This window comes from Dermacentor variabilis, chromosome 3, assembly GCF_050947875.1.
Source record: "Dermacentor variabilis isolate Ectoservices chromosome 3, ASM5094787v1, whole genome shotgun sequence".
NCBI classification, from domain to species: Eukaryota; Metazoa; Arthropoda; class Arachnida; order Ixodida; family Ixodidae; genus Dermacentor; species Dermacentor variabilis.
The window spans coordinates 76,598,491-76,625,518 of NC_134570.1; the positions used below are offsets into that span (position 1 = coordinate 76,598,491).

The 27,028-nt window shown below is 44.8% G+C and overlaps 1 protein-coding gene across 8 annotated transcripts in view; it reads right to left on the reverse strand.

Annotated features, from left to right (window-relative positions):
• The window catches only part of mib2 (E3 ubiquitin-protein ligase mind bomb 2), a 92,443-nt gene that overhangs the window by 13,317 nt on the left and 52,098 nt on the right, over positions 1-27,028 (reverse strand). For all 8 annotated transcript variants that reach the window (XM_075685681.1, XM_075685682.1, XM_075685679.1 and 5 more), the window contains 8 exons: positions 25,657-25,805; positions 22,940-23,102; positions 20,008-20,162; positions 18,064-18,190; positions 14,263-14,478; positions 12,418-12,602; positions 6,047-6,279; positions 1,504-1,859 (listed from right to left, as the gene is read on the reverse strand). In XM_075685681.1, the coding sequence (XP_075541796.1) occupies positions 1,606-1,859; positions 6,047-6,279; positions 12,418-12,602; positions 14,263-14,478; positions 18,064-18,190; positions 20,008-20,162; positions 22,940-23,102; positions 25,657-25,805 (1,482 nt within the window). In that variant the 3' untranslated portion in view covers positions 1,504-1,605. The remainder of the gene's footprint in view (positions 1-1,503; positions 1,860-6,046; positions 6,280-12,417; positions 12,603-14,262; positions 14,479-18,063; positions 18,191-20,007; positions 20,163-22,939; positions 23,103-25,656; positions 25,806-27,028) is intronic.

Sequence of the window (27,028 nt, forward strand, 5' to 3'; positions counted from 1 at the left end):
CTTGAGTGCGCGCGCCTACGCAGTTCTATTACACTATGGATGTGCATATTAGTGTAAGAGCAGGAACATTTCAGCCTTGCGATATATTCTTGTATGCGCATTTTCAAAGCCTTGAACTATGTGTATAAGAATGCATCAAATTTTAAATTCTTATAAGTTTATTTTCTTTTTTATTGTTGTTATTCATGAATGAAGAGTACATATATACCAACTCAATGTATCTTTTTCTCACTTTACGGTCACCCGAGAAAAAAATAAGGTAAATTTTTGTCAAAATAAGTCCCGAAGAAGAATTGGAATCTGCAATAAAAAAAGTCGACCCTGGGCGGTCGCATATGGGAAAAAAAATGTGACCCTCTAAGGGTTAATGGCAATCTCCTATTGCTTAGAAAGTACTGCTTTCCAGTTTTCTTCCAAGAAACAAGAGGCTTTTTCCATCTTTGTGGCAGGTGGTTTCTGTGGGTCATTGTCAGCTCGTTAAGAGGAATCTGCGCGACTGACAAAAGGGCAGAATGCCGTATCACACCACTCACTACCGCTCTGCGTGATCATCAGTGCTGCACGCATTGCGGTAAAGAGTTCTCAAATCGGGAGGCCCACGAAAAGATTGCGCGGTGAACACTGAACTCGGATATTCAATGTGATCAGCGTGACTTCTGGTGGCTAATCGGCCCATCATCACACATATCTTGTGTGCTTTTCACAAGTGCTGTTTTTGTTGTTCTCTCTGTTTGCATAGCGGTAATTGTTTTGATCGGTCTGGTCGACATGGCTGAGCCTTGTACAGACAAAGATTGGGTGGTGTGAGAACGCAGTGTAAGTCAAGGCACCGACCATGGCCAGGTCATTCATTGAAAGCACTGATATTTGAAAAATTGAATATTTGAGAAATCGAATATTAGATATCTATTTGATTTACGAATCGAATTATTCAAACATTCACTATTCGATCCGAAATTGAACATTCATTTACTCAGTGCCTCTAGTTATTAATCCTCATTTTCAATATTTATGGAGTGCTCCAACCCAGGCCACCGAAAACAAGCTCATGCAGACACTCATGACTGCGACTATAAAATGTCAAATGCAGTACTATTTCTCAGATAATCTACTATGATTGCCAACTCAAATTCGTTTGTAATGGAAACTGGTTCCTTGAAATACGGACCGTCTTGATCTAGTGTGCATTCTTTAGGGCATAAGAACCAATCAATCGAATCAATGTCCCTTTTAATGCAGCTAAGTAAGCTAGCTGGTGAACACCTTGGAGCAAACTGCGAAAATAAAGGAAACAACAAAGATAGAAGGCACCGGGTATTGTGCTGGCTTTTAAAAACAAGGTACCAATTTAGAGTGCAAAAATAAAAAAAATTCCACACTTGAAAAAGGGGGCACAGGACCATCCTGCACTTGCTGCTTTCACTTTAGTTTCCCTTCTTTCTTTTTTTTTTGACCCTTCCCTCCCAAAGTTGCTTTCTAAGTGACGACGCCACACTGACCTACCTTGGAACCACCACAGTGCGACGTGCAAGTGTTGCTTCGAGGTGCTCGTGCGATGGTAGAAGAAAATAAAAGCCTCGTCGCTGATGCCTGATGTAGAAGAGACTAGTAGAGAAAGATCTTGCGGGTGATAGCCCTTCGACACATGTGGCACATGCGAAGAGTCTGGGCACAGACGCTGCAAGCTCCGTGTCCACATAGAAAGGCCACGTTGCGCCGCCGCTCCAGGCAGATGCTGCAGCCCTGCCACTCTTCCATCTCCTGCAGTCGTAACTCCAGCTGCCGCAGGCGCTCCAGGCTCACGGGCCCACCAGCGCCCCCTTGGCGGCCACTGCCTGAAGGCGCTACGGTCCGACCGGCTGGGGTACAGAGGCGAAACCCATTTGTAACAAAGTAGTACGCAATAGGAAAATACATTCCTTATGTATTATCTGACATTCTTCATAAGCATACCATAACAACCCGCATGTAATACGAGGTTTTTTTCCCCTATTACCGTATTTACTCGTATAATGATTGCACTTCTTCCGTCAAAAAAATTTACGCAAATCCAGGGGTGCGATCATTACACGGGTTAAATTTCCCACGAAAAGAAACATTCTTTTTTTTTGCCCCGCATTTTCTGCAGGCTGACAAGCAGGCGGCTGCCGCCGTCAGTGCAGGACACCAAAACAAAAATGGCGGCCGACGGAGCAAGCCGAACACGCTGAACGCGATTATTTTTCTCCTCGTGAGTATATTACGTGCATTGAAACAGTTTCTTCCGTGTCAGTAATGAATAATATTGTTAATATCGGCAAGTTTGTGACACTAACATAGATAGCCATGTACACTTTGAGGGGACAGAAACAGTGATGGGTGCGCTTAGCTACCAGTGACATTGAAACACATGGCGGGCATGCTGCGCAAACTGCGGCATTTGTCTTCACTGCTATCCTAATACGGCACGTTTCCGATAAGGGTTGGCAAATATATTAGCTGCGTTACAAGCGTCGGCGTATGAATAGGGTACACTTATAACGTATCAGCGTAAACGTGGCCACTATCGTTGCTGCTCACGATTTGTTGCGTGCCCACGAGTGCAGATGAGAAGAATTGAAAGGCGCCCTTATGTTGTTGTTGACCAAAGCCATTACGAAGCCTACAAATAATAAAGCCGAGGCAAGCTTGGTTGTAGCTTTTCTTTTTTTTCATGGAAGTGCGGAAAGTAATGAAAGGAATAAAATGGGGGCATCTCAAGAAAGTTGGGTGCGTGCAGACCGCTTGGTATGTCTTCAAGAGTCGTTCGCGTAGCATTCAAAAGATGGTAAGCGCGATCATCATTAGCTAGACTTGGCACTCAACATATCGCTGCGACAAGTTCAGGGTGCAATCATTATGTGAGTGCGATCATTATGCAAGTAAATGCGGTATTAGCATCATAAATTTTCGCTTCCTACTATATGTGGATCCGAACAAAAATTTATATCAGAAATTTGGGCTAGAAGGTTTGGTTTCGTTATTGCTGCGTGGTTATGGATTGACTTCGTTATTGCTGCGTGGCTATGGCTTGGCTTCCTTTTTGCTGTGTGGCTATGGCTTAGTTTCGTTATTGCTGCGTGACTACAGCATCGTTTTTTATTGTTCAGTGTGTACCTTGGCAGCACACGTGCAAACCACGCTTCGCGAAGTACACCTTTCTTATTCTGCATTGAAGGACCAAGATATCCGGACCACGAAAACAGTACTCTGCTGCTTTCAAGAGAAAGGCTGTTTTAGACGCACAGGACATCGGCAACAGTGCGGGCGGGAGGCAGTTTGGCGTTGACAAGGCAAGCATTCGAGGATGACGTCGACAGAAGGAAGCTTGTTTCGCGTGCAGCGGAACACAAAGCTTTCGCGGCCCGAAGAGTGGGACATTCCCTGAAATCGAACTCGCCCTGACGGAGTTTGTACGCTAACAACGAGCCACACATCTAGCTGTGAACGTGGAGCTTATGCAGGCAAAAGGTAAGAATCTCGCAAGAGAAAAGGGACTACCGAGCTCCACCTTCAAAGCGAGCAAGCAGTGGATTTATCGCTACATGTGCCGTGCCGGATTTCCCTTACGCCGCTGAACTTCGATTTCGCAAAAGCTGCCCGAATCATTCGAAGAGCTGCTTGTGGCTTTCCAGCACCACATTATTTCACCGTGCAAGTCCAAGAACTTCTAGCTAGGGCAAATCGGCAATGCAGATAAACGCCAGTTTATCTAGACATGCCATCGCCCCTCAATGTGCACAAAGGGCTCTAAACAAATTTATGTACGGTCCACTGGCAACGAGAAAACGCAAGTTACTGTCATGTCGTGCACGGCAGACGGACACAAGCTCCCGCCCTATGTCGTCTTCAAGCACAAGACAGTGTCTAAAGGTGAGGAGCTGCCAAAAAATGTGGTCGTGAGATGACATGGGAAAGGCTGGATGAATGAGAATCTTGTGCTCGACTGGATAAAGTCCGTCTGGTGTAGGCGGCCTGGTGCACTGTGGTTGTTCCCGTCCATCCTTGTGCTGGACGCATTTTGTTGCCATTTGGCCGACTCAGTGTAGAGGCTGTCGCGCGAATCTGGCACTGAACTCGTCGTTATCCCAGGTGGGATGACGTCTCTGCTACAGGCTTTAGATGTTTGCGTGAACAAGCCGTTCAAGGACGCGGTCAAGCGGCGTTATGCAGATTGGATGTGCTGAAATGAGCCTGCAGTGACGCTGACCGGGCAACTGAAGCGGGCTTCGCCAGCTACGCTATGCAAGTGAATTGTGGACGCATGGGCCAGCATACTAGAGGACCTTGTGCGTCGCGCATTCAAGAAGTCATATGCCAAGCTCTAGGGTCGGCTTAGATTCAAAGATTTAAAAGAACACACGGGTTGCAATTTAAAATGATAAATATGGTGCATAGCTAGCGTCATCTAGAAAAGTCAGTATCGCAGCTGCTATTAGTGGTGCCAGTAGCCAAGTGAAGCACACGAGCGATGCTGCTACTTTGACCTGGGTCGTATCGACATGCAATGTAGCGTTATCGTAATGACACCAAACAGGCAATGTCACTATAGTGCTGGTTTCAAACGAAAAGTTGTGCTAGCCACAGAGGCATCGTCAAACATTCAAGCTGGGCGGGACTTCAGCATCGATGAGAAAAACGTCCGTCATTGGAGGGGGTAACGGGACATGGTTTTTGTGTGTGCCACCACGAGGAGATGACAGCGATAAGGAATATAAGCGCGCAATAACAGAGAGGAGTTCACAAAGATTGTGCAGTGTTTCGATGCGTGCGAGCCATGCCGCACTGTTTGCGCATGCATGGGCATGTGGACACGAGATTGCACGCGTCTGCAAACGCACTCTTAAGCGAATGTACACCATTTGGGGTGTATATTTGCCACACAACAATAATTTCCATCTGTCTTGCTTGCGTTTCCTTCCTTGAAAACGCTGCGCTCGCTACTTTCCTGTCGAGAATGCTCTGTAATGCTGATAACGGGCATGCCGTTCGTGACTTGGAAGTACCGGACTTGCTGCGTTAAAGAAAGGAAATGCGGACAAGACAGATGACGATCATTATTGTGTGGCAAAAGGGCGTAATTTTGCTTAAGAGTGCACGCGTGTGGTCTGGGCTATAGCGACGAGGCAGGCGGCGATGGTAACGTAGAGTGAGCTTGGCATGTTCATATTTTTTCATTTTGTGAACGCTGTCCTCACTTTTTTGTTCGGCCTAGGTTAGAGGTAAGTTTTTTTTTATTTTCTGGCTTTGGACATTCGGGAGTTGGCTTAGAATTGGGGCCGGCCTAGATTCAAGTAAACACGGTATATGCGAATTTTGCCATGAAGTGTGGTTTTAAGGCAGCGCGGAGTGTGCTGCCATGAAGCCACACCTCAGGGCAAGGTTCTCCGCCCTTAAATGTTTCGTTATCTCCTACAGAACCCCACCTCCTCCCCATCCCTGCATGTTGAAGTGCCCTTCTCCCCTCTTTCACGGTCGCCCGTTCTCCTCTGCATTACAGGTTGCCAGCTTGGCGAGTAGCGCACATGTTGTTAGCTAACTCATACATTCATATGTTGCCCGTTCCTGGGGGGCTTCCTCTGTTTGTGCAAAGGGTTTCGTGATACAGCAGTGAGACAAATCGCCATCTGGATTTTCGGCTCAGTCGCGTTTGCTCCATCATCGTTGCTGATGCGAGGGCTTCTCCGTCCGTGCTGTCCATCTGCTGTCGTGTGAGTGCTAGCTGCGAAGTGATCCAATTCACGTCAAATATCATGTGATTGATTTGTCCGCGATAAGGTCTGGCATGTGTATCCAGCCTTGTCAGCACCGCTGAAGCATGGGGGAACAGAGCTGCTGACCGAAGATACGATGTAGACAAGTGCATCAGTAAATGGAGACTGTCTTCGCAAAGATTTGAGCAGTGTTGCATGCAGTTACCTTTGCGGATTATATGTGGGCATATCTTGTTTTCCTTTCTGGGCTGTTGTAATTGGGAGTGTGGATTATATGTGGTGGTGGGCTATACACGCACAAATGCGGTACTCACAGGCATCAAGCTTGCGAGTGATGACTTCATGGCAGGTGAGGCACTTCTTCATGCGCACGCTGCAGTCTTCACAGGCCATACGGTGGCCACACGGCTCGAAAGTCACCGAGGCTGGTGACTCTAGGCATATCTGGCATTCAGCGACATGAGGCAGCTCATCAGCTGACGAAACTGTCACTGCTGTTCCGGTGGATGGTTCCAGAAGGGGTGCCACTGTCAGTGCAGATGCACTTCTGCACATAGAAAAGCAAGAAAACGAAACTTACGTTGGACGTCTTGGTGCATACTTAAATGCTACCTAATGAAGAGTTTTAGTATAGCGCGAGCTAGCGTTTAGTGCGCGCAATTCACTGCGTGCGCCTTAGTGCGCATGTGCAGTATGCGAGAGGAGAGTTTGCATTTTGCAGCTGCACGCAATTTTCGGTAGTTTGCAAGAGACAGTAACACTCACAAAGCACGGATGCTAAGAAATAGCGTTGTCAAACAAGGTGGCACCTATGGCTCCCTCTTCACTGTGAATTCTCATGATGGCTACACACTCACTCTCGTTGATTGCCAATAACTACAGTAAAAGCTCGTTAATTCGAACTTCAGTAATTCGAATTTCGGGATAATTCGAACCGTACTACTTGGTCCGGCCTAGCTCCATAGAAGTCCATGTATAAAAAAGCCCGTTAATTCGAACGTGAGTTGGTTCTGCCACGGTTAATTCGAACTACGCGCCGCCTGGCACATGGCCAGAGCAGGCCTTGTCGCGAGGCTGCAGCGGCTGAGTTGCCTCCAAAATGGGGAGAGAAGGAAAAAGCGGGTAAAACCGGTGCCAGCACCCGGCGCAGAGGCTGGAGGGCAAGGGGTGACAGCTGTGGCAACAGCTACGCCCTCTCTCTACCTCCGAGAACTGCGGTTTCCGGTTTTGAGCCGCCGATCTCAGAGGCCTAAGAATCTTGTCGTATAGCTGCAGTTGTTAATCGATGGATGGCGCAACCAGCACAAAAAATACAGCGAATCCAGTACATCGCAGCGCCGCTAGCGCTCGAGAATTGAACGAATAGGAGGAGCCTTCGTCAACGTCTTTGTCCTGAACTCGCGGTGGTCTCGGCCGCTTTCGGCAGCCTCGAGTTTTCTAGTTTTCGGCGCGCTTACGACCTTTGTTGTGCGGATCGCTTGAAAAGTTAGGCCTCGGTGGTGTGCTTCGCCGTGCTGACGTGCGGTTTCAGAATGGCGTGCGCCCGCGGTAAATACTACTGCGCCAAACACTGAAGGATAAATGCGACATCTTACGGGAAGTGGACGCCGGAGTCTTGTCGAAACAAGAAATCGCCAAGAAGCACGGCACCTGCGCACGGAGACTGCGTCACTAGCGTCACCGCTCCCATGTCGGACGTTCTGAAAGACGTTTCCTTTGCCGACTACGTAGACGTGGATGCGAGCGCAGTTGTCTGTGGTGTGACCACAGACGAGGACATCATTTCCCAAGTTAAAAACATAGAGCCTGTCGCTGCCAGTGACGACGACAAGGAAGACGACGAGGCACCGGTGCGGCCCTCCGCTGCGGAAGTCATGGCCGGACTTAATGCCGCCCGCCTGTTCTTCAGTTTTGAAGAAAGCGAAGAGGAAGCCTTCCGCAACATTCGCTCTTTAGAGCAGAAAGTGCTTGCTGTTGCCTTCAAAGAAAAAAAGCAGACCACAATTACGGATTTTTTCAAACATTAAATTGAACTGGCGCCATGCCCTGCTGCTTCCTGGTCGCGGTGTCCTGTTTTTCTTCATTGCTTTCGTTAGTTCGAACTTCGTTTAATTCGAACTGAGATGGCGTCCCCTTGCGGTTCGAATTAACGAGCTTTTACTGTATTGAAATGAGCTGCCACTTCCTCTAAACTCACCTGAACACTAGTTATGAGTGCACGGTGCATCCAATTTCTGAGATCGTTCAGCGATTCTGGTGTCCATAGGCCTGACAAGACGCGTCTGCATAGCAACAACAGAGTGGTTGCTAACGGATTGTCTTGGCTTGGATATGTTTGTCACGAGGCACCAGAAGGCGCCCTGTCTTTTAACCTAACATCCTGTGAAGGTGCTTGCATGTAATGTACATAAGGCAACAAACGCTATTCTAAAATGGTCTACTAACAAAAAATGCTGCTTTGACTACTCTTAACTAGATGGCGAACCAATCAGCTTAAGAGCTTTTGCTACTCACACCTAGATGGCACAGTTAAGTGTTGCACTTTGCGGCGCTTCCTTGTTTTACGCGATAGTAAAGCTCTATTGAAGCATATCACAAAGGTTTAGCGTGTTCCACACGCTAACACTAATGCAAGCATTTCACGCTATACTAAAACTCTCTAATCAGTCAGCCCAGTCTATGCATGTGATTTTGAGTGCAATCATTGATGCAGTCTACGCGTACTAACATATCAAGGGCGAGCCTCCAGTGACCAGAGCACACTTTTCTGCGACGACTTGCCGCTCACCACACACACCAGCTAGGCCTTAGTCTTAGACTTAGACCAGTAATATCTGACAAGGAAGGTTATTTCGTAATTATGCCAGATGACATGTTTTCAGAAAAAGCGATTTCAGCCATAGAAAAGAATTTACAGCCAGTAAAACTCAAGCCTGCGGTAGTTAAGCAAGGTGCGGTTGACCTCTTGTCAAGACATAATCTTGATAGGCTTGTCTCTAATGGCAAGAAAGCTAAATCCCTCACCTTAGAACTGTTTTTCTCGGCCAAGACCCATAAACAAGAAATTCCTTTTCGTGCTATAGTGTCAGAGAAAGGGACGTGGCAGGTCTGTGTCGCTAGTTACCTACAGAACTGCTTAGCTACACTAGTTTTTTCAGACCCCTTTTGCTTACGGAATTCTCAGGCACTAGTTCAGTATTTGAGAGAGGAAAATCCTGGTGATTGTACAGCTTTTAGTATGGATATCGAAGACCTGTATTATTCCTTGCCGCATGACGGGTTGCTAAATTCCGTAAATGATTGCATTAAAGAACAAGTGCAAGAGTCGTCTTTTATTGACAGATGCGGTGTTTCCACGGGAGCTTTTCTAGAAATTCTTTCAATGTACTTGAAGTCGACGCTGATTGGGTGGAGAGATGGTGTTTTTCTGCAGAAATCAGGCATTTGTATTGGCTCAAAGGTTGCCCCTATTCTTAGCAACATTTACCTGAGTAAGGTTGACAACTGCTTAGAGAAAGCCTTAGGTGATAGCATTATCAAGATATTTCGTTACGTTGATGATTACCTGATTTTCTGCAATAGGGAAGAATTCGATTGCTCGCTTACCTCAGTAAATTAAATTGCTCACTTTCCTCAGTAAGTGAGCAATTTAAACTTTATGGGGGAGGATTAAAGTTTACCAAGGAATTTCCTCAGCGATGCGTAATTCAGTTTCTTGACATTTCCTTGATCTTCGAACAAAATCATGTTTGTTGGCAGAACTCCCCAAATCTTCGAAGCTGTTGCTAAACTTTCAATCAAAGCATTCTAAATTAGTAAAAAACGGAATTGCCATGTCGTGCCTTAAGTCTTCCCTCACCAGATCCTGCATGCACAAAATGAGCGCCAGTTTTAATGCCAGGTCCGGCGCCTATTAGAAGCAGGTTATCCTAGTGTAGCGGTGGCTACTGTGGCTGAGCGCCTAAAGAAGTCTGTTTCGAGAGGGACGGACGTGATTACAGAAAGCAGTAATAGCAAAAGAAGAGTAGTGGCTATTTCGTATATTCATTCAGTGTCGCACAGGCTTAAAAAAGTTGCAAGTAGATATGATGTTAATGTTGCTTTCACTGCTCCCAATAAGCTAGGTAAGATATGCGCTGCCGTACAGAATAAAAAGGAGCGGGTAAAAGGCAAAAAACGAACAGATTTTTGTCCAGTGAAGCACAATAAGAATAGTTTTACTGACTGTCGTATGGGTGTGGCTTATAATATTTCCCTTAGCTGTGGCCAGTTCTACGTAGGGCAAACGGGACAGTGTATCAATCAGAGGCTAATGGAACATAAAAGGTCGTTAAGTGGTGGATCGCCTTCTAATCTTTCGCTACATTGCTGAGATTGTAACTGCACGCCAGAGTAAGATGAATGCGCGATGTTGTACAGGCATAAGAATGAAGATACGCGTCTTATGGTAGAGTAATGGTGGAAGTGCGTGCATGAGTCAGCCTTCGATTACTTCACATAAGGAAGAGATTAAGTGCCTTGACAGTTATCTCTCACGTAGACCGGCACGTGTACCCGACTGACACGTGGTGTTACCATTCCTGAGCATGCGCAGATGAGTTTTGTGTTTTCTTTCTTTTTTCGCCTCAGTGCTCCCTTCAATTGATAGTCGGCGTTTGTGTTGTCCACTTCTCTACTCTTGTGTCCTGTCTGCATACCTCACTTCTTTTTTGCATAATGGATCTTTACCAACTAGCTCAGCTTTCTGTCGTTCTAAGGCCTAACCAGCATCAATTAGTTGGGAGTCTGCGATTTAACTTGCATTTTCGTGCCGAGTCATGAAACTGTTTCCAGCAGCTGCATGGCACTTGGAAACCCAAGAAAGTGCCTTGATATTGAATGTGACAGAACAGGTGGCAACATTATTTGTGAACTGCAATGTTTTTTTTTGGCATGAAGCGTGAAGATCAGCCTGAGAAATCGGTCAACACACCTTGCAGTGTCCAAAATTTTGGTCACCGTTACATGTTGGTTCTACGGAGCAGGTGGTAGTGCTGTGGGGAAGTACAAATAATCAAGTAGGTCGGAATAAACAGGCGTTTGAGAAATTAGTTGGCGAATTACCTGGCCACGCAAAATCCAAGTTTTGTGTTGCGGCTTGTGCACGCAAGGGGTGACAAACCCTGAAGTGCACTTCATATTTGAGATTGTAACCTACCTTAATGGTGCCAATTTAAACACCCTGTAACTCCACGCACTCCTTTGATTTTATGTAACACAGTGATAGCTCGCTACTACGAATACTACATTAACAAACTTTTCAGATTAATGAACTTTTCAAAAATCCCCTGCTGACTTCTCATGGTTTCAATGCAAAATATTTCAGTGCTGTGAACTTCAGAATACTGAACTTTTCAGAATAACGATCGCTGTTCAGTTTCCGTGTCATGCTAACAACGCCTCAGTACTACAAACTAATAATCTGAAATCTGGGGATTGTAAGATTTCCATGTATCCTTCATGGCAGCCGAAACAGTAGGCTAGCAGACGACAAGGCACAGAAAGCAGACGCCATGGCGCACGGGTGTGGAAAACCTGAGACAGTGCTCAATTAAAAAATGCAGGAGAATTTTTTCTAATTCTATTGCAGAGGCGACGTCACATCGGGTTTTGTGAGCGCATGCTCTGCCCAGGCAAGTGTCGCCAAGCAATGGAGGCGCTTCTTTCTTTCGCCCTTTTTTCTGTGCACGCCCCTTTCTTTCACACTTCTTTGCGAGGCCGTACTAGCTACACGCGCGGAGAAATATAACCACTGTACTCGCGGGGATGCCACACGGTCGCACATTGCACTTTCCAGATGGTGTCATTTACACACACTTGCGCTTTGGAATAGTTCAGGTGTCCACCTCGACTGAAACAGTTGCAGTGTCCATGGCAAGGAATGTGAAAAACAAATTGAATAAGAAACATTGCATTAAGGAGGCGACATGTAGCTACATTTTTGTCAGTAGTTTTCTCAGCGTCAGCGTCTGCTTTGCACATATCACCCTTATCATACAGTGCTCCGGTGGTGCTTGGCAGCAGAATCTGTGGAAAATAGCAAGAGGGCAGGCCGAGATCCAACAAACACCGATGTTTTCATGGATAGCTCAAAAGGTGACAACTTATGAACTGATGGGTTGATGGGTGGAATGGTTAATTTTGGGGCATTCGCTATAACGACCGAATAATGAATGATTTTCAGTGGTCCCACATGATTCGTTATATTGAGATTTGACTGTAATACTTAAGAAAGAAAAGTCACTGCTTTTATGGAAACTTCAATTGGTAGCTGTTAACAAGGGTCTGTCGTTTGGAGAGGAAAAAAGATCCACAAATTTGTGCCATGAAGCACAATGCCAGGAAATTCAGTTCACTTGTCCTTACTGCAGAATCTAAAGAATACTGACTGCAGCAGCACTACTGCAGTCAAATGTTAGCAGAACACAGCATCTGGGACTTCCGTAGCTTTGGCATGCAGCTTTGTATCCAGATACATAAACTGTACTAGTACATGCAATCAGTACAGTGTCATACTGGCTGCGAGCATAATATGTTTATATATACAGCTTTTCTGTGGAAAGCTGTAGCAGAAAAGACAAGTACAGAATGAAGCACACACAGTCGGCAAGCAACAGAAGAGCAGCCCACTGAGAAGGACGCTTACTCCCTGAGTGTACTCCAGTGCTGCAGCAACTCCTGGACGGCTGGGCTGCCGGCAAGGTCAAGTGGTGTCCGCCCCACCAAGTTTTGCCGGTGCAGGTCGGCACCCTCTTTGACGAGGAGGCAGGCGAGGGCCAGGCTGCTGCCATCCACTTCCGAAGGACACGAAGCAGCCAGCTGGCTCGCAATCTGGTCGGGCATCACAGCGGGGCAGTAGTACCACTGATTATGAACTGAGAAATGCAGTTTACTCGAACTCGATATGAAGGAAACCAAAACTGTTCCTAATTGCTATCAGCATGTAATGCCTGTGTGATTATACGTACTGAATATACTGAATATATAATGAAGGTGTTTTCATGTCCAATGCAACTTTTTATAACAAGGTTCAACTGTAGTCAAACCTCTGTCATGGACCCCTAGGCCTTCTCCTATGTTAACTAGGGCTTCCTCTGGGCAGAGTTGCCTACTTTACGAAGGTGCTCATTTTCTGTACGAAAAACAAGTGTATAAGTGCAGCAGTTCTTTAGTCAATTCTGCTTTCTCCCCTCTGTGTGTTGTTCTGTGCAATGCACCTCCCCCCCCCCCTTTCTTGTTTTTCAACATGACCATTATACATAGCTCAATATTATGAAACTTACAATGCAGAATAGATCACATAAATGGTCAGCTAAGCAACCTAACTTGAAGCACCATCTTGCAAACTAAGGCTGCATTGGAGCAAGCCATTTCAGTTTCGTGAGGACTAAAGTGACACACTACAGAACAAGCTGGTGACTTGCCCTTTACTTTTTTTTAGAAGATGCTTGCGCAGAAAAACCGGATGCCATGGTGAAGCAACAGTGACTAGAATGCCACGCCATATCTCTAAATCTCAAGTTTGAGAACTGGGAAAACAATGGATATCGCAGCCTGGAGAAGACTGTCCTGTGTATCCTTTAAAAATTATGGTGTTTTACGGGCCAAACCCACTTTCTGATTACGAGGCACCCCATAGTGGGGGACTCTGGAAATTTGAACCACCTGAGGTTCTTTAATGTGCACCTAAATTTAAGCACCTGGGTGTTTTCACATTTCACCCCCATCGCATTTCACCCCCATGGCTGGGATTCGATCCCGCGACATGCTCTATGGTACTGCGAGTGCTGATACACATCAGGGCTGCCATGTTTAGACATTACTTGGTACCGCTTCTCTGCAGAACACCTCGTAGAGAAAGAGCATAGCCTCCAAGATGTAACAGGGAAAAAAAAAAAGAAGAAGAACAGAAACACGCAGCGTCTCATCCGCGTTATTATATTGAAGGTCTTGAGATAAGGAAAGAAGCGACCTGCAACAGAGGCATTGGCCATGCCTGGCCAGGCGCAAACGCGTCTGTCTCCAGTCAGGCCTAAACAAAGGGCCGCAGATGGAAAGAACAACCCTGCATGACCTGTGCAGCGACACTAGTCTTGCCATTGTGCTCCCGTGCACTAGCATTCTCCCCAGCCACATGACGCGGATTCTAGTCTGAATTAGTGGGATGCGTTACATATTGCTTTCAATATATTGTTGGACAGACCGCGACGGCCACTTTGAATTATCCAAAATCTAATTAACGAGTTGTGAATTAACATGCTTTTACTGTATATTGCATCTTGCACCTTTCATAACTGAAATATTTTGTGATTGCTTGTTGACATAAATAGTGCCTGCGCGCTGGCCCTAGGGGTGTGATGTGTGATGATGAATAGATGTGACGTCGCTCAGGAATTCTATGGTATGCTCTTTCCTTTAGCTGCACCTCCTCTTCAAAACAATAAAACGACGCAAGCAGAACCGGAAAATTGGGCAGGAAGAGTAGACGTACCATGGCCGTGGCAGGTGCCTCGCCATTTTCGGGGATCTGCAGGACCTGGCGCTTGAGCAGGGCCAGGTGCAAGGCTGTGTCGCCGTCCTCATCCTGCGCGTCCAGCTGGGCTCCCATGCCCAGCAGCAGCTCCACGATGCCACACTGGCCCTGGCTGACTGCGAGCAGCAACGGCGTCTGCTTGCGGTTGTTGCGCACGTCCACATCGCATTGGCCCTGCCCCAGGTGGAGAGAAAGCAGAAGTTCTACCATTACCACAACACTTTTTACCCAATTACGCTGTCGCTCAGACATCAACGCTCAGACAATCAACAATCAGACATCAACGCTCAGAATCAACACTCAGACAACATAGTTTAAACTTTTCCATTCCGAATGTTTTTTTCTATAGGAGCCTCCTCTCTTGGAAACTGCCACAGGGATGTTTTTCCAGCCATGGACAAATTCGCAGTTGTTTCAGGGCAATTCTCTTAAATTCTTCATACATTACGTTTATTAATCTCCTTCTGACAATTTTGCCAATTTTAGCATCTTCCTAGTACCACCCAAATGTTCACCAATACACCGCAGCGGGCATGCGCCATGGCAGAAGGAAATCTAAATTAAAATCCACTAAACGGACAAGATGGCAGATTCTTGCAGCTACATGTACACCAGGTGGCCCATGGTTCTGACGAGCACACCAGTGGGTTCTTCAAGCTCTGCACGACTAAAGAGAAGCACAACATCTGTTTACACTAATAAGGAATTCTTTCAAAATTATTATCCTTAATTTCATGGTAATAGGTTTACTACAGGAAGAGAAAATGAAAAACCACCAAACTTCAATTTCTTTTAATTTTGTGCCGGAATACCAGTGCCGGTGAGGCAGTGTGACGTCACGGATTTCAACATATACTTTTTTTGTATTTGGGCAATGTCGCACAGTAAATGTTTTCAAGACATGCTAAGTTCAGTTTTTTGCACTTTTAGAATACAATGTAGTCCATCTTTACCGATAAAAAATTAACCAGACGTGAGCAGACACTCAAAATCCATTAGATCACGGAAAGCACGTGAGGAACTTCCAAGGAGGCATTGACATCCAGCCTTTTATTCTTACATCTTGTATCTTTTCCTGCTTATCAACCCTCCTCTCACAGTAAGCCTCCTCAAATCTCCTCTTATGGCTTTTTGGGGATTGTATAAGCATAATTTACTAATACACCACAAATTGTAATCTTTTTTTATGTCCTCTTAACCACAGGCAGCAGGGAAACCAGTGCAAACATAGGACAAAGGAACAACAAAATTTTCTAGACTACTTAACAAATCATGTACTTATGTAGCTCCTATCCTCACATGTGAAGCATACTGTGTAGCACGGAAATGTAATAACAAGTGAAGGTTGATGGGATCATCATCAACACGAGCCTATTTTTTGTCTACTGCAAGACCAAGGCGATTTTCATTTACCCCAGCGATTTTCATTTACCCCTGTCTTGCACTAGCTGATTCCAACTTGTGCTTGCAAATTTCCTAATTTCGTTACCTCACCTAATTTTCTGCTGTCCTCAACTGCGCTTCCCTTCCCTTGACACCCATTCTGTAGCTCTAAAGGTCCACTAGTTATCTACCCTACGCAGTGAAATTGAATAGAATTAATTGAATTCTAGGGTCTTACGTGCCAAAACCACGATTTGATTAGGCACACTGTAGCGGGGGACTCCGGATTAATTTTGACCATCAAGAGATTATTTGCATGCCCCCTAGGCACAGGACACAGGCTTTCTTGTATTTTACCCTCATCGAAATGTGGCTGCCGCAGCTGGGATTTGATCCTGTGACCTCATGCTTAGCGGCACAACACCGCGGCCGCTAAGCCACTGCGATGGGTTACCCTACGCATTACGTGGCATGTCCAGTTAAGAGAAGCACTGAACCATTAGGTGCCCTGCACTTTACACGGTCCAGTTAAGGGCCCCTCACCAGGTCTGGCCATTTTGAGCTGACAAGCGCAAAGCGTACAATGCGTGCAAACAATCGTGTTTGCAAAGAATTACATCGCTACTCGCCGCAGAAAGGTCTGAAATTTCAGTCCGAACACCGTTTTCCCTTTCTCTCGCGGCGACCACGCTCCAAGCCGGATGGTCATGTAGTCGTGTCCCTGCACCTACGTAGTCGTGTCTGCAGCGTGACGTCGCTTGTGGTGACACGTGACTTCGAGAATTATTCAAGGCAACAGCTAGTTATTTGTGTGATCTGTAACTTGAATTGACGAATTGAAGCTTAGGGAAATAATAAAACACACCAATGGAATGTCTGCGTGTTCTTTGTTTTACTTCGCACTGAAGCAAGAAAGATGTACTTCCGCCTCGTCTGCTTGTTCCCACGGTCGTGCAGTCATGTGCGCAGGTACCAAAACTTAGCCATTTTCTACCGTGTTCCAGCGCGTGATCATGCTCTGCGATCCGCTTGCTCTGCCTCAGTAATCGTGTAGCACTGAATTATACCGCTAGTCATGTGTCCTTGTGCACAGCGCACGAAATCGTAGGTTGCGCGAAACTAGACAATCACAACAGCTCATGCGCAGCGCCACAAAAAGAAGAAAAAAAAAAGCGAGGAGAAAAAAATGAAGGCAGGACCCGTGACGTATGCGTCACGCGACCCTCGATGTTCGGTATGGGAGAACGCAGGGAAGAAATTTCGCTTACGGAGGCTAGACAGGGCGAGTGGAGAGAGTATCTCGCTATGCAGTGGAGCTCGCCTTCTGAAATCATGGGCTTGCGGCACTGAAATGTTTTTATCTCAACTATTAATGAGCCAATTTGAAAATTTTTTTCCGCACAACGTTCCATAGAGGACACACAACAACTTCCTGTGTATAACCAAAATTTGCTATGGGGGCCTGGTGAGGGGCTCTTTAAGAACCGCGCAAAGAGTGATAGAACGAAAAATGCTAAGCGTAATGTTAAGGAGACAGGAAAAGAGCAGTGTGGATCAGAGAGTGAACAGGGATAGCGAGTATTTTAGTTGATGGGATATAACTTCCGAAAGTAACATGGGGCCACAGGAGATGCCATAGTGAAGGGGCTTGTGAATTTGACCCCCTGGCATTCTTTAAAGTGCACCAATGGCTTCATATGTACACATTTCTGCATTCTGTCCCCATAAAAATGCAGCTGCCAGAAAGATAACATGGCATAACACAAAAAAAAATTTATTACAGAAGGCTCCTCAATGAAAAGTGTGAAACACCCCGTGCACCCCTCCCCCCCAAAGAAAGCAGTAACATCAAAATGATACAAAATGACTGTCATTTGATAAACACGACTTTTAACAATGTTAGCCCAATGAGACAACAATGCAAATGACGACACAACAACCACGACGCTGAATATGAGACACCGGGATGACCATGACAGCACTATTATGACACTATCAACTCTGATTGCATGACAATATGACTGCTCCCATGTTGCAGAGCTGGGAACAAGTCCTGGATGGGGAACAAAATAATTTACTTTTCTTACAATTTGTTCTCCCAAGGAAACACTACGACAAAACACGGCAATGCCTGCAAAAAAATGCCACAAATGCTAGAAAAAGCACCTTACACAATTATCACCGTAAAAGCCTGTGATATAAGTACTTTGAGAAATCAGCTCCAGAACTTTGCATGCAAAGACAGATCACGCCAGTAGCATGTGGCAAGTACAGACCTTAAGATAATAAGCAAGCATCAGAGAGAAGCTGTTCTGCCAGAGACCAGAATGGACCTTGAGAACATTAATAAAGTTGAACATGGCACTGTGTATGTACCTGTGTTAGCAAGGTCTCCACAACAGAGTAATGGCCGTTCAGAGCCGCAAGGTGCAGTGCTGCAAAGCCATCATCCTTCTTGATGTCGACAATCTGCCTTGTCCGTGATAGCAGCTTTTCTGTCGCACTAGGAATAGAAGGGCACGACGTTGACACCGCAAGCAAGACGATGAAAGCATATGTGAGACAGATTTCATATCGTTATTGATTTGATGTTGGAAAGTGCAGCTTCTTAGCATAGTCTGTCACCTTAACAGAGCAGTAAAATATAATCTGTACTCTGTAATTACATAAGGGAATGCTAATGAAAAGCACTGAACCAATATATACTGGTAAAGTTGAAGAAAAGGTTGATGGATCAAGAAACAGGTGAGTCATTAGCAGACATGGGCAACCTAAGTGGGCAAGTCCTCCCGAAAGCATCCTCACCCTCATCTGCCCTCACATAGTGAGGTGAGGGTGAAGGAGGGCAGATGTTATGAGTTCAGGGCAAGGAAAGGTGACAGAGACAACGTGAGACTAAATGAGGAAGACACAATTCATAGAGCTGAAGAGCAGAGAAGTCACCTAAAGACTGTATGCGTGATGGGTTTGAGGTCTGAAGTTTTTGAAGCGCACTGGCAGGAAGCCTCTTGAGCTCGAAGTCTATGTTGAAGCCCACTTATAATGCCCCTCAATCATAAATAAATGTCTGCTGATATTAGCTGGAGTTAAACTTAGCGACTAGGAGTTGTAGCAGCAACAGAAATAGGAGCAGTGATGGCAACTATTTTGGCATCACTACAACGCTGCCTGGTTTTTCCACAGATTACTACAGTTCAGATCATTCCTTTATCTCAAATAAACATTTTGGAATTTACCTTTTCTTGCTCTGATTAAAGAGGGACAAGAACTTGAGGTGCAAGGCTATTGCATTGATAGTGTTTGTTGGCCTAGTAACGGGAACATTAAAAAATATACTGGGAGGAAAAATGTAACATTAACATAGCTAAAGCGCGACTACAGAACAACCAAAACCAACTTGTTTTATGCTTCAGCTGGCGTATGGCAAAGGTGATGTCGTTTACAGCGGCAGCAGGTGCTGTTACAGCGACAGCTGCCTATTTGTTGACCTGTTGTCATCCCGCAGCAAACACGGGATGAAAAAAAAAATGTTTTCTTTTCGTAAGAAATTTAACCCATGTAATGATTGCGCCCCTGAATTTGCGCCGATTTTTTTTACAAAATAGTGTGATCATTATGCGAGTAAATACGGTAATATACAATGAATCACAAGCCTAATGATTGGCTGTTGCGAATCCTGTGAATGTGATTTTGGTTTTGTGTCAGATTGTATGCAGATGGAAAAAAAGGTGCACATTAGAATCGACTAGAGAGAGAGAGAGAGAGAGAGAGAAAGGCGGAAAGGCAGGGAATCGACTAAATATGGAAATCACTCACTGTAAACATATGTTTTTGCTTCGAAACCTGCCAAGGCAAGGCACGAATCTGCATTTTTCGCAGGAGATAGTGTGTCCTCGACATGTTCACTGGGGAATACAACATTTCGGGCTTTTGATATTAAGGTCTGTGGGGCAATGCCTGCAGGGTCCGAATAATGAGTATGCTACTGGGGCATGTTTTCTTCTTTTCTTTTTTTTTTCTTGGGCCCTCGAAATGCACCATTGTCTTATAATGATGACTGAAAAATTGTGACCAAATTATAAGCAAATAAATACGGCGATTATCTATCTCACACAAGAGATGAAAACAAACATGTTCTTTTGGAACAACGATGCACAACTTACACAAGTAAACATCCCCAAATGGCTGCAAACATGCACTGCCTTCAATAAGCAAGATAAACACTTTCACTATAGAATTGTGTCCCCTACGGAGCAAATTAAAGCACTTAGGCAACACTGAAATCGCATCAGTTTCTGAGGAAGTAAGAGGCAAACTCACAAGTTGTTGCCCTTAAGAGCCGCATGATGAAGTACGTTGAAACCCCGCTTATTCTTGAGCGAAAAATCGACTTCGGGCACGCCGATAAGCAGGTCTATGATGTCAACACTGTCCTTCCCAATGGCGTCGTGAAGGGCAGTATCCCCGTATGTGTCCTGCATTCAAAGATGAAGTGTTTACACACAATGAAGGATCAACCCAAGGTGCAACAAACGAACTCTGCAGAGACACTTAAGACTGCTTACATGTGGGAATGCGAAAGCATCGTAGTCAGTTTGGTGAAATGTTTTTGTTTAGGTATTTATTCGTGTGTCGTCATACACGTTGTAAACTTGCACGGCGTTCCTTTTGAGACATGATGGCGGTGGTCCACCTCATTTTATACACTCATGATTTGGCATTGAGAAGGTTTTCGTTTCCCCGTCATGTATGTGGCTTCTACCCACTATGGGGGATAGGCAAAGGAATGGATATCTTGGAGTGCAGCAGTGCCATTTCGCATTGAAGGATCATAAGCGTGTGATAGAAGACAATGACCGACGGTGACCCGCACAACATCAAAAGTGTTCAGCGAGCTTTTGCATATAGGGAAGACGCGCTGCCGGGTTGTGCAAGACACTTGAGAAATTTGACATAAATTTGACTATTTCTCGACGTGTTTTTACTCTTTGTGCTGTCGACCATTTTTGGTGCCATCTTGTGGTCGCGTCGCCATTGAATTTTCATGAAATAGGGCATATAATGCTTTTGCATTAATACAACTATGTGAGGAAACTGGGCTGGTCGGTGATCAGAACCCTGCATTATGATCAGCCAGCAGTGAAAAAACAGACTGGCTGGTGATCAGAACTGCGAACCGTGGCATTCAAGAAACAGGCAGGACATAGGAAAAAGTGAGCACAGGTCAAATGCAAGACATAAGTGAACTGTACTGCAGAACAGTCCCGGGAAATAAGAACAGAGAAGTTCGAGTAATAATATTTGCTAATCGAATTGAATATGAACACACCATTGAGAAATACTGACTTCCAAATATTGAGTTTAATACCAAAGGTTTCTGCTTCTGAAAGCTTAAATTGAAAATGCATCATGGAGAGGAAAGGCAATACATGCACACAAGCCCACATACACGAAAAAATACAGAAAGCTCTCAGTTAATACACAAAATGCTATTTGGGAGTCCATTTGACAAGGCTGCTTTCAAATGAGCAAGAAAGCGGCCGTCCACCATAGTCTGTGATTGGCCCATAACAGATACACTTGGTGTAACAGATAGTTGGTGTGTCATCTTTTCTTACATCCGTGTCGTTTTTTGTTGCGCGATATCATTTGAGTAACAGATACACAACACATTTGATGGCCTATCGAGGGTGTGCCTACCACAGATTTTGATGGCCTGCTGGCGGCTTATCGTGCCGATACATGGCATTTGCTGCCAGAATAGTACATAATTTAAGCTGTCCAGTGAACAAATATGCCCTTTGCTATAACCAATGTCGTCTCAGACTTTGCATTTCTGGTGTCATTATAGGAGTAGAAAGCTCACTGAAATATAACATCCCCAATCGAATTTTATGTTTGCTTCGTTATATACACATCCATAGAGTAAAGTTCAATTTTTTTATAGTAAATTATTTAGGGTACAGATTCTCCCCAGAATTTTTTCTAAAATTTAGAGGGCTTGGACCTTTCTTCAACACAAAATACAGTTAAACCTTGATATACTAAAGTCTGTAAAATTGGCAATTTGCTTTGTTATATCGAAATTTCGTTGTATATAAGTTCAACCTTTTATGCAAATAAGTAGTAGTCACCGATCGATTTTTCTTACACAGAAAGGGGCGGCAGAGTTTTCTGAATTATTGGGCAATCTAAAAAAATAAGTGTGAATGAGAAAACAATTAATTTTGATAAATTTGGGAGTTGGAAACGAATGATACGGTTTCATGCCATGTATGTCGACAATATTGTCACATCGGTGGTACAAATTAAGCAAAGCAGGCCACGCTTTCGTGTGCACTCTGTCCCCACGACTGATAGCGTCGCCCGCACTGGGACGATGCTATCAGGAAAAGTGCCGGCAGCGGGGAGCGAATGCTTCGTCTGCCTTTCGCTCCAACGGGTCAACGAAACTAGAGATTATGCAACCTCCAATGCTAAACGTGCGAGAAGACAGCTTACATGATGCCACGCCATCTTGGCGCACCACTCTTTGCACTCATGGCAGATTACCTCTAAAGCAGGGTGCGCGGCTGCACATGCACTAAACCACACTTACACACAAGTGCAGTCACGGCTGAGACACCGCCAGAAATCCATACGCACGCCTACTTACCCCCATTCTCTCCTCCTTCCCCTCGCACGTGCTTGATCGCAATACCATGAGCTCGCTCCCCTCCCCCTCTTTCCCTTTACTCGCACGGGTAGACGGCACTCGCTAAGCCAATATTTTTCTTGTCTCACCCTTGCACACTTTCACTCGCGACTAAAGCACAGAGTGCACAGGGCGCAATAGGATCTTATCACACTTGGACTTTATATGCAAAATGATGCAACTCCGCTTCAGTGGCCGCATGCAGCATACAATTTGAGAGGTCCGTTTGCAAGCAGCAGCTTGTAATTCAATAATTTGACCATTTACGTCCGTGGAAGTTTCCACTTATTGTCTCAGCATTCCTTTGAGGCAGCAGTGAAATTTTGTGGTATTGAAATTGTATGCAAACACACTTCGTTATATTGAGGTTCTATATTCATGATGTTCTATGAGCAAGAGGTTATGAAAAGCTAAATACTCGGTCATAGTGTCGAGGTTTAGCTGCAATGATAGGTAAAAATGCGAAGTCAGTACTTTTGTAAAGAGAGTGCCTTATTTGTCTAATATCGCTTACTGCATGCAACAGCAAGAGGTGCTGGGGGGAATGGGTAAACCCACCTGGATGTTGATGTTGAGAATAGTGCGAAACTTGAGCAGGACCCGAATGCAGTTTGTGTGCTGCTTGTTGACTGCCACATGCAGGGCTGTGCACTTGGCTCTGTTGATGGCGTTGATGTTGGCGCCTGCCTTCAACAGTATCTCCATAATCACAGGCTGGTTGCTGCAATGCAGAAATGTAGAGAAGCAGTCAATGATGGAGCGCACAGGACGTCTCGAGATTCTCTGCAATCCCAGCGATGGCTCCCAAAATATACTGAACTCCACTATAATACATTCCTCGCTCACATTCTCCCATTGTCACATTTCTGTAGCACCGAACTAAAGCCAATATAGACTATTGTGTATAACGTTCCCACTTGATACGCTGCTGTTTTGTCATGTTTCCCCCATCTTGTACGGTTCCAGTCCCTTCTTGCATAGTAGCGTGCTTGGTAAAGCAAAATGCACTTTTTATTTAAGAAGTTGATGTACTTCGTGATCCAGCCATTGCAAAAGTAAGTCTTCATTGTAAAGAAGCTAAATCTGTCACCTTCAGCACTGAACAGCAATGTTACGAAGCAGGCAGACATTGCAAAGCTAAGGCAGAACTCCTCAGGATAAAAGCTAATTATAGGCTTGCAGTGCGAAATATTCAGCAAAATTATGTCGCACTGACTATGACACGGCCAGTAAGATGACTCTTCAAGCACTTCAGAAAGATGTGGCGCTAATAAACCGAAAAAACACTGGCAGAGCAAGTTTGACAAGTAAACACATTCAAGTTAAGACCACACTGCATTAATTTATTTAGCTTTTTTCCTTACTGTTATTTTTCTGGCTATTAACTTTCTTTTTTCCTTTCCAAGGTAATTGCGGAAGGAACTTGGCAATGGGGTTGCCTGCAGGTTATTTTTACATGTAGTAAACATGCCTAATACCGGTGTAACACGAACACTTTTGATCGCGGTCAAATCTGATCCGGATAAAAATTTTCAACTGCGACTGGTTCTCTTGCACAGCTTGCACGAAGGAGCCAATCACGACCGAGAAATTCGATCCGGATCGGGCTTGATCGCGATCAAAAGTGCACCGTGTGACACCCATATAAAGCATATCAGTCACCATTTCCTGACAAAATGAAATGCTGAAGTCGCAATGCCTTGATTACTAGTTAGTGTTCCCTTTAATAGTGGACCATACCGTACACTGCGAGCTGTCAGTAAATGCTTGCAGTGCCTGAAGCAATGCAGCTAGTGCCAGATTTGTTGCTGCTTGTTTACAGGAAGCTCCAGCATGAACGATTGCAACAATTCTTAAAGGCACTTGGAAAGGTCAAGCAACCTTTTCAAGCAAAGCTGCAGCTTTCTTGCAGGCTTACTTATAGTGCATAAAGCTTGCTGCACGGCACCTCTGATAGAACACTTTACTATAAGACAGCCTTCTTGACCTGTTTAGTGTTCTGAATGAGTATGCTATCCTTTATGATGACAAGGCTTGCTTTGAGTGTTTTCAATCAGTCAGGTTCAGCAAATCAGTGTAGCCAGTTTAGTGTTTTTTCCCCCTTTTTTTCCTTTTTTTTTCTTTTGCGCTGCTTATCGGGAAAATTTGATCAAATGCGGGCAGCCAGAGTTTTATATGTTTTCCTTAATCTTGGTTTCCTTTCGTTGCAGTACAAAAACTTGACTTTTTTTTACAATAACTCGTTCTTCCAGTGTCACGAACATGCAGCTTACCTACGCAACTTTGTAAGTAAGAGCGAATCATGATATCATTTTACAAACAGTGTGCTTCGCATTTTTTCCTCCATGTCTCCATGACTCCTCTGAACCATAGTCCTAGCAGCTTCAGCAGTTCGTTCATAACAGTTTCATTCTTCTCAATTTTTGCAGATGTGCATTAGGGATCTTTTCGTCGTGAATTGGCTCTGGTGAAATACATTAAAAAAATTCAGTTGGCTAATTTCACTTTATCAGTACTGGTGCTGCTGTGGTCCAACACGTGTGTTGAGCATATTTTCAGCCATCTGAATGTGACTGACGCTCAGATGACAAATGCCATCCTTACTGTGTGGACTAGTCTCCGAAGAAATTGCAAATGCCACTTCAGTTATACGAGCTTTCTGAGCACATTGTTCACAAGATCGGCACGATGGAGTTCTACGCGGTCAGTGATGGCACAGATCCTAGACCCAATCACGCCAGCGAACAAATAGACACAGAGGACATGTGACCATACCAAGATAAAGCAGAGAATGTTTTTCAATAATCTAATCACTACCTGGTAGTTCAACTTGACTTCTGGCCAGTAACTGTAGTTCACAGAAGCACCTTTTCTTTAGTTTCGTTTCACAGTATGTTTCCACACTCTACAGTCACACAAAAATGTGCTTATTGATATTGGTAATTTATATTTTTATCCCGTTATGGTTGAGAAATAAATAAGTGAAGTGTTCTGCTTTGTGTAACTTTTTTTCAACTCTGTTTCATGTAAATGCAACAAAACATGTTTTGAAAGTGATTCTGATTGTTGTCTGCATTTAGGAGGTTTTCAGTGGATTTTAGGTGCTCGTATTGCGGATATTAAATTTCTTTTCGGGGTCTAGACAACCAGGTTGTTTTATTTCTAGCCAGCAACACTAGAGCCAAAAGAGGCTCTCGGATTTTGATCTCCTTTGGATACATTGGTTGTTGAATTTGGTGTGTGATAGGAACGCTAGAAGGGAGGTAAGACCTTACCCAAATGCAGCGTAATGCAGTGCGGTGTCTCCATCGTCGTCCTGGGCATCCACTGAGGCATCGCACTGTAGCAATAGCTCAACAATCTCTCGATGGCCTTGGTGGCTCGACACTTGCAAGGCTGTCTTGCCCGAACTCTTCTGGTTCACCTGTGGGGCGAGGCATGCAGCACGGCGGTTTAGAAGGGAGAGAGGAAGAGCTCGTGCTTTTAGCAGTTTATTTTCATTGTGTTTTGAGCAGTAGATGCAAGACATTTTAGCCCCCATGTGCTACTCGGTTACTTTTTGTGACCTTGAAGCCTTGTACACAACTACGTGTCTTACGTCTGTGTTCTAGAATGTTCGTCCAACACACAGTGCTTCTCCGCAAATTCAGAATGTGAAGGACAGTGTTCCTCATTGATTAACATGGTCACTGGATTTTTATAATGCTTTTGTGCAATTTTGGAGCCAAAAATTAGTAACCAGACTGCCTTGGGCACCTAAATTCAAATGCACTGGAGAGGGAAATGTGTAGCGTTTACTTAGTGACTCCTTGTCATAGGAAGTAAAAAAATGACGCTTCGAATCAAGCTCGGTTTGTGAAAACAGGCATTAATGTCTTCACAGAACTGTCACAGCTCAAGCAAACTTTAACACATAACAGTTTCTCGACCTTCAGAAACTGCACATAAGCAATTAGTATCAGTAAGCATGGTCTTAAAGAGCGCTAACTTCACGAAAAACAAGAACGAAAAAGAGAGACACACCAAGTGCTACAGAAGCATGCGTTTGTCTCCTTTCTTCGTTTTTGTGTTTCGTAAAGTTAGCGCTACTTAAGACCATGCTTAGTGTAAACCAACTAGCCCAATTTCCCTCTCCATTAAGTTATGCACCATAAAGGGTACAAAATGTAGCAGAGAAAGCAATACAGAGGGAGCTCAGTTTACATGAACAAACGGTGAATTCAGGAGACCTTCCATGATCTGTTACAAGTATGAACATCAGTAGATGTTGCACAACGAAATGCTCTTTGCCACAGGTTGTTTCAAGACATGGCTGGACAAAGCTGTAGTTCAGGGTACAGCAGTGGTGTTAACAGGTGAACTGCGGATCTCACTGCATTCTTAAATTGCAGGGCCTAAGATTCTAAAACTGCAAAAGAGGGATGCTGCAGTTAAGGGCTGTGGGTTTTTTGGCCACCTGGGGTTTTCTTAACGTGCACCCATACATATCCAAGCATACATGCATTTTCGCATTTCACTCTCTTTGAAATCCAGCTGCCGAGGTCACGAATTGACTTTGCGGCCTCGTGCTCGATAGCAGAATGCGAAAGCCACTAAGTCACTGTGGCAAGTAGATCTAAATTCATAGAACCAACTAACACACAGACA